Source organism: Rhincodon typus, unplaced genomic scaffold (genome assembly GCF_021869965.1).
Source record: "Rhincodon typus isolate 14 unplaced genomic scaffold, sRhiTyp1.1 hic_rhity00008662, whole genome shotgun sequence".
In the NCBI taxonomy this organism is placed as follows: domain Eukaryota; kingdom Metazoa; phylum Chordata; class Chondrichthyes; order Orectolobiformes; family Rhincodontidae; genus Rhincodon; species Rhincodon typus.
This window is the reverse complement of record NW_025974300.1, coordinates 457-8,567: the sequence shown is the minus strand read 5'-3', so window position 1 is coordinate 8,567 and position 8,111 is coordinate 457. Positions and strand designations below refer to the sequence as shown.

The 8,111-nt window shown below is 43.5% G+C and overlaps 1 protein-coding gene across 1 annotated transcript; it reads right to left on the bottom strand.

Annotated features, from left to right (window-relative positions):
• Nucleotides 1-50: 50 nt before the first annotated feature.
• nme6 (NME/NM23 nucleoside diphosphate kinase 6) lies at nucleotides 51-7,798 on the bottom strand. The gene is made up of 4 exons (XM_048594369.1): nucleotides 7,685-7,798; nucleotides 1,266-1,368; nucleotides 693-732; nucleotides 51-578 (listed from the first exon to the last, which is right to left on the bottom strand). The coding sequence occupies exons 1-4, from the start codon at nucleotides 7,775-7,777 to the stop codon at nucleotides 290-292; spliced, it is 525 nt and encodes a 174-aa protein (XP_048450326.1). The 5' UTR covers nucleotides 7,778-7,798; the 3' UTR covers nucleotides 51-289.
• Between the last annotated feature and the right edge of the window lie 313 nt (nucleotides 7,799-8,111).

Here is an 8,111-nt window from a genome sequence, read left to right as displayed (position 1 = left end):
CATACCAGGCAACATCCTGGTAAATCTCCTCTGCACCCTTTCCAATGTTTCCACATCCCACGGTCATGTTCACTGTCCACACACTTAAGCCACAGCAACCACATCTATGATGGTGGTAGCCACGATGTGCTCAACCTCACAGATTTGCCACAGTAACACGAGCCGCAGCTCAAGTTTTTACAACTGACAAGATTTTCTATACACATGATTATTCAGGACAAAGAAGGCACCCTGGAGTTCCCAAATGAAACAAGATGTACACTGTTGGAGCACCGCTGCCATTCCTCTATTAGATAATAAATTTTATTACTAATAAGCATCTGCTACTAATAGAGCGAGTACACCAAAGGCAGGTACAAGTTAAAATGAAACAATCCTTTCGTTTGACAGACGGCGCACGTGTCCAAGAATACTCACCTGAGCCATGTGTGGTATTCCTGGTGTCTGTCAGCCCATAGTTGCCACGGATTGATTTCGGAGCAGAGTAGCGCGCTCGGAACACCTTGGTGGGGCCCATCAGATGGCGCCAACGCTGGATGGCATCTTCACGAGCCAGGATGTATGCTCTCATAGGACCACTGTCAAACAGGAGAGAAGTCAAGTGGCAAGGTTAGAGGCAGAGCAACTGTGTCATCATATGGGTAAAGGAGATAGTACCAATGGCTGCGGTTTGCTGTGCCTATAATACCCACCTGGTCATGAACTCCACCACTCGCTGATAGAAGAATCTACCTGTAACAATACAACAAATCAGGAAAACAAAATGAAGCATGTTCTAAGATTGGATAAGAGTTTTCTTTTCAAATTTATGAGGGATCTGAACAAGAATAGACAGGGAGAAGCTGTTCCCATTGATGAGAACCAGCAGGTACAGATTTAAGGAGACCAAAAGATGCGATTGTGCCATGAGGAGAATCATTACACAGTGGGTGGTTAGAGTCTGCAAGCAGATTAAATCAAGGCTTTCATAAAGAATTAGAGAATGAGTTGAAGAGAAAATACATGCTGGGAAATAGGACTAGCCACGCTGCTGTCAGACACACCACCACCCAAATGGTGGCATTGTGAACGGCAACCATTGTATGTATGATTCTATGACAGTGTTTTCAAACCCATAATCTGTAGCCCAGAACACAAATAACAGTAGGCACATGGGAATGCCAAAACTTCTGGTGGCAATTAGCCAGCAAGACCTACATGGCAGGCAAACTGAAAAGAAAGATTTCAATGTACTCATCAATACTCCCAGGAGCACAGACCCATACCTGAATGCTCTGCGTAAAATGTCCGAGACTCTTCCTGATCCCATTTTAAATACTTGTGCATCAGGATGATGAAGTTGTTGTCCAATATCTTCTGATGGATAGCCTGAAAACAACAGTCAGCAAAAGATGACAGAGCTAGAGGAACTCATATAATGACTGATTCCAACCACTCAGGGCTGCCTCAGGGAATAGGGTGAAGGTGGGAGGATCACTGTTAGTCAAGGACAGAAAGGGGTCATAGGTCACAGAATCCCTACAGTGTGGAAACAGGCCCTTCAGCCTAATAAGTCCACACCGACCCTCAGAGCATCCCACCAGACCCATCCCCCTATAACCCACCTAATCTACACATCCCTGAGCACTACGGGCATTTTAGCATGGCCAATCCACCTAGCCTGCACATCTATAGACTGTGGGAGGAAACCGGAGCACCCGGAGGAAACACACGCAGATGGGGAGAGAATGTGCAAACTCCACACAGTCGCCTGAGGGTGGAATCAAACCCGGGTCCCTGGTGGTGTGAGGCAGCAGTGCTAACCGCTGTGCCACCATGCTGCCCTCAAATCCCTCCACAGTGCCACAGAGCTGCTTCACTGCTCCTCATGAGACAAGCCTCAACAAGGAGCACAGGGACAGATCAATAACAGGACTTCTGAGCTTGGCTGACCCAGCCCACATCCAGCATTCACACATACATAGCTCAAGCTAGACAGCATGCACAAACTAAGCTTGTCCTTCCCAACAACCTCAGCCACCCATTCTGCGCAATCCTTGATCACAGAGCATGTTCATTGTCATCCTACTCATGACAGGTTCCAGTTTTTAATCCAACATGACAGATTCCTACAATTATTTGGAGGCAGCCAAAAGCTTCACAGCATTGGAGAAACCTGGATACACTTAAGCTGTTAGTCATGTATAAAAGATATGCTTGCAAGGTTGAAGGTTAATCTAACTGCATTTAAGATACTAATGGGTATTGATGGAGGAGACAGACAGAAACTGCTTCTTCTGGAAGGGAATCAAGAAAAATGGAGATACACAAGATTTAATTTTGATTTTATTGTCACACGTACTCAAGTACATAAGTACCAGAGTACAGTGCAAAGTGCATTATGTTGCCACACAAGGTGCCATCTTAGGTATAAGTACCTAGGTACAGAATCTTAAGAACAAGGGAGAAAGAAAGAACAAAGTTAGAAGCTAAACATTGCAGTAATTATAGTATAGCGTAAAAACATACAAAATAAGTTTAAAAGTTACACATTGCAGACCTTCCTGGTTTAAGTAGTAAATAAAGAAATGAAGCTGAAAGTACAAGCATTATTGTCTTCCTTAACTGCTTAGCCTGAGTGGGACTGCACTTTGAGGAATCATCTCAAGACCAGAGGTCTAGGCTGATATAGGAATATCAAGAAATAGGAGTAGACCATAGCACCCAATCAGCATGCTCCACCATTTGAGAAGATCATGACTGATCGATTGTGACCCTCAACTTCACTTTGCTGGTCTGCCCATCCATAATCTTTAACTCCCATGTCAATCAGAAATCTAACTCGCTCAGCCTTGTACATATTTAATAAAACATTTTGCACTGCAGCCTGGGGAAGAGAATTCCTAAGACTAATGACACTGTGAGAGGAGAAAATGTTTCCTGAAGTAGATCTGAAATGGAAGATGCTGTCATTTTAAACCATGACCCCTAGTTCCAGAATCACACAAGGGGAAGTCAGCACCTGCCTTGCCAAGTACCCTGAGGACCATATATGTTTCAATAGGATTACATCTCATTCTTCTGAATTCCAACAGGCTCACTGACAATGTTAGAAATCTAGCTGTTTTAAGAATAAACTAGGAGCACTCCAGAATTAACTGGAAAGAGGTGTTGCTCATTAGACTTTGTACTTGAAAGCTAAGCTTTTCTCCAGTGAAGGTGGTGGCTTCTGGACATGGAAAGGGTCGAGAAGGGAAAGGTGAAAGGAGATTTAAAATAGGACCCTTGTAAATCTGTGAAAGTCTTTTGTTGCCTAATTCACTATATGGATATCAGTCTTAAACAGTGGGTCTGTTCTGTTGAATTTTTCTTCAGAATATAAGCCAATCAATTGAGTGAGGCTTCTCTAATCTGCTTCTGGTGCAACCATATCCGAAAAATTAACAGTACTTCAAATGTGGTCTCACAAAGCCCTTGTACAGTTGCATTAACAGCCTCCACCTGTATACTTTATTTCCTTGCAATAAAGGCTGTTTGTCTTTCTAATCACTTGCAATACCAGCATACCAGGAAATCCAGATCCCTCTATCACCGAGTTCTGCAACCTCTTTCCATTGAAATAACATACTACTTTTCTATTCTCCCCACCACATTGGACAATTTCATATATGTCCAACTTATATTCCTTTGCATTAGACTCTCAGGTAAAGTGATGGCTGGAAAATGGGAAGCCTTCAAAAATGAGATAACGAGAGTCCAGAGACTGTATTTCTATTGGGGTGAAGGGCAATGCTGGTAGATGTAGGGAATGCTGGATGACTAGGAAAATTGAGGTTTTGGTCAAGAAAAAGAAGGAAGTTTGTGTCGGGTACAGACAACGGGGATCAAGTGAATCCCCAGAAGAGTATAAAGACAACAGGAGTAAACTTAAGAGGGAAATCAGGAGGACAAAAGGGGGACATGAGATAGTTTTGGCAAATAGGGTTAAGGAGAATCTGAAGGGATTCTACAAACATATTAAGGACAAAAGAGTAACGAGAGAGAAGAAGGGTCCCATAAAGATTAGCAAGGCTATGTGTGGTACTGCAGGAGATGGGTGAGATACTAAATGAGTATTGGAACAATGTTTACTGTGGAGGATGTAGAAGATAGAGAACGAGGTGAAATAAATAGAGACATCTTGAAAAATGTCCATATTACAGTGGTGGTGCTGGACGTGTTAAAACGCATAAAGGTGGATTAAATCCCTGGGACCTGATCAGGTTTACACTAGAACTCTGGGAAGCTACGGAAGAGATTGCTGGGCTCCTTGATGAGATATCTGCATCATCAATAGCCACAGGTGAGGTGCCAGAAGACTGGAGGTTGCCTAACGTGGAGCCACTATTTAAGAAAGGTGGGAAGGAAAAGTCAGAGGACTACAGACCAGTGAGCCTGAACTCAGCACAGACACAAGACCCCAAGATGTCATGTTGCAGTTTTATAAGCCTTTGCTTAGGCCACACTTAGAGTATTGTGTTCAATTCTGGTCGCTAGATTACAGGATGGATGTGGATGCTTTGGAGAAGTTGCAGAAGTGGTTTACCAGGATGCTGGAGTCAATAGATGTGAAGCTGGAAAAGCGCAGCAGGTCAGACAGCATTCGAGGAGGCGGCAAGTGAACGTTTCAGGCTGAAACCCATTGTCAGATGTTGTCTGACCTGCTGCGCTTTTCCAGCTTCACATCTCTTGACTCTGGCTTCCAGCATCTGCAGTCCTTACTGTCTCCAAATTACCATGATACTGCCTGGATTAGAGGGTACGAGCTATAAGGAGAGGCTAGAAAAACTAGGACTGTTTACTCTGGAGCAGCAGAGACCGAGGGGAGGCTTGATAGAAGTGTATAAAATGATGAGATGCATAGATATGGCTGATGGTCAGAATCTTTTTCCTAGAGATGAACCGTCTGATACAAGGGGGCATGCATTTAAGGCTCAAAGGAGACAGCTCAAAGGAGACAGCTCAAAGGAGACAGCTCAAAGGAGACAGCTCAAAGGAGACATGAGGGGCAAGAGTGGTAGAAGTCTAGAGTGCACCGCCAGGAGTGGTGGTTGAAGCAGATGCAATAAGGGCATTTAACGGACTTTTAGATAAGCACATGAATATGCAAGGAATGGAGAGATATGGACCAGGGGCAGGCAGAAGGGATCAGTTTCATTTGGCGCCATGCTCGGTATAACATCATGGACTGAAGGGCCCATTCCTGTGCTGTACAGTTCTGGACAGCGAAGAAGGTACCTCAGAGTACAATTGGATGGGCCAATGGGCTGAGAAGTGGCAGATGGAGTTTAATTTAGATAAATGTGAGGTGCTGCATTTTGGAAAGGCAAATCAGGGCAGGACTTATACACTTAATGGTAAAGTTCTGGGGAGTGTTACTGAACAAAGAGACCTTGGAGTGCAGGTTCATAGTCCCTTTAAAGTGGTAGACAGGATAGGGAAGGCAGCATTTGTTATGCTTGCCCTCACTGATCAGTGCATTGAGTATAGGAGTTGGGAGGTCATGTTGCAGCCGTGCAGGACATTGGTTAGATCCCTTTGCAATACTGCATTCAATTCTGGTCTCCCTGCTACAGGAAGGATGTTGTAAAACTTGAAAGGGTTCAGAAATGCTTGCAAGGATGGTGCTAGGGTGGAGGGTTTGAGCTATAGGGAGAGACTGAATAGCCTGGGGCTATTTTCTATGAAGCATTGGAAGCTGAGGAGTGACCTTACAGAGGTTTATAAAATCATGAGGGGCATAGATAGGGTGAAGAGACAAGATCTTTTCCCCAGGGCACGGAGTCCATAACTATAGAGCATAGATTTAAGGTGAGAGGGCAAAAGATTTAAAACGGATCTAAGGGGCAATTTTTTTACGCAGATGGTGGTGCACTTTTGGAACGAGCTGCCAGAGAAGAGGTAGAGGCTTAAAAAGGCATCTGGATGGGTACATAAATAGGAAGGGTTTAATTGGGATATGGGCCAAATGCTGGCAAATGGGACTAGATTAATTTTGGACAGCTGGCAGGCATGGACAAGATGGACTGAAGGGTCTGTTTCCAAACCGTACAGCTCTATGACTCTAAGTTCTTCCTAACGTCTCTCTGGAAAAGTCTGGCCCTAATTCTCAGACTATGTCCGCAATTCTAGAATCTCCAACTAGTGGAAATAGTTTATATTTATCTGTTCTGTCTTTTCCTGTTAATATCTTGAAGACTTCAATCAAAATGTCCCTTAGCCTTCTAATTTCTAGGAAAGACAGGCCTGAACTGTACAATCTCTGATCATAACTTAACCCCTGAAGTCCAGGTATCATTTCTGTAAACCTATGTTGTAGTCAAGGTCAATAAATCCTTCCTAAAGTGGGGTGCCCGGATATGTTCACAGTACTCCACGTGGAATCTAATCTGGGTTTTGCGTAGCTTTAGCATAACTTCAGTGTCCTTGTACTGCAGCCCTCGAGATATAAAGGCCATCATTCCATTAATCTTCCTGGTTATTTTCTGCACCTGTTCATGGCATTTTAAAGATATAATTACCTGAAGCAGCAATACATTTATATGATTGAAAAAAAAATGAAGCCCCAACACTGATCCCTGTGGCATTCCACTCACTATGTTGTACCAACCGGAAAATGATGCACCTATTGCTATTCTCTGCTTCGTGTTTGTTAGGTCTATCCATGCTGTTACCCAACACCAAAAGGTTTTAATTTGTGTAGTAACTTTTGCTCATGGCATTTTACCAAACACCTTTTGGAAATCCAGGTGCACTACATCTACTTTGAGGAAGTAACAAAGAGGAAAAGAACTCTAATAAATTAAGTCAAATATGATTTTCCTGTCACAAAATTATGTTCTCTGCTTTCAACCTACTTTTTCAGTTCATTTAATCTAATTCCACCATTATAACCTTGCAAATGCCTTATTTAAAAGCACTAATCTTAGACCCAAATGTCTCATCTTTAAACAAATAAAGTTTTACATAGAATTTTTTCATAGAATCCCTAGTGTGGGAACAGGTCCTTCGGCCCAACATCAGCCAGACCAGAAAGCAGTTAGCCATCAGGATACATGAACACCAGCTAGCAGCAAAACAACACAACAAATTTTCCCTCATCTCAGTGCACTCGGACAATAAAGGCAATCGATTTAACTGGAACGTGACCATCCAAGCTCAAGCTAACCACAGACATGCACGGGAATTCCTAGAGACTTGGTTTTGAATCCGTAATGCAATTAACAAACATGTGGAATTCGACCCCATATACAAACCCATGCAGAATAGAACCGTAAATGATACGACCCAACTTAACAGACTGGATCATATAAATACCAAGCAGAGTAGAACAACATCGCTTCATCAGAGGCTGCACTGATGTTACCTAGCATGGTGACAAAACAGGCATACGATAACCAGCCAGCTCAGCCTAACCAACGTTCTGCACAGCCGCAAAATGACCTCCCAACTCAAATAGTCAATGCACTGAACTGACCATGTTTCCCAAACTAAAAAAGTCACATAAGGTGCAAGCTCTTTCCTACTTGCTTGAACTGAACTGTGGGCAAATTCGTAGAGGGACAATAGGAAGCTGCAGATATAATCTGCAGATCTAATGATCATTATATCTCATGCAGTCGCAAATGCCCACAGAATGAGTAAGGTGAACAGAAGTCCTCCCTACCTGCAGGATTAAGGGGTGAGCCACAGCATCAGGTTTAACTAGAGCCAATGTGAGCTGCAGTACTGGTCGCGAGCGTCCAACAGATGTCTGCATCTTCACAACTCTGAGAAGGTGAAACAGAACATCACCTTAATTAATGAAAATAACACAGTTCGACTAAACATGACTTATAAACTCACAGAGACCCTGGAACAGGAGGTAGTCCATTGTTAAAAAAGAACAACAGAGCTGCAGATGCTGTAATAACAGGGTGTAGAGCTGGATGAACACAGCAGGCCAAACAGCATCAGAGGAGCAGGAAGGCTGACGTTTCGGGCCGAGACCCTTCTTCAGAAATGGGGGAGGGGAAGGAGGTTCTGAAATAAATAGGGAGAGAGGGGGAGGCGGATAGAAGAGGGATAGAGGAGAAAATAGGTGGAGAGGAGAC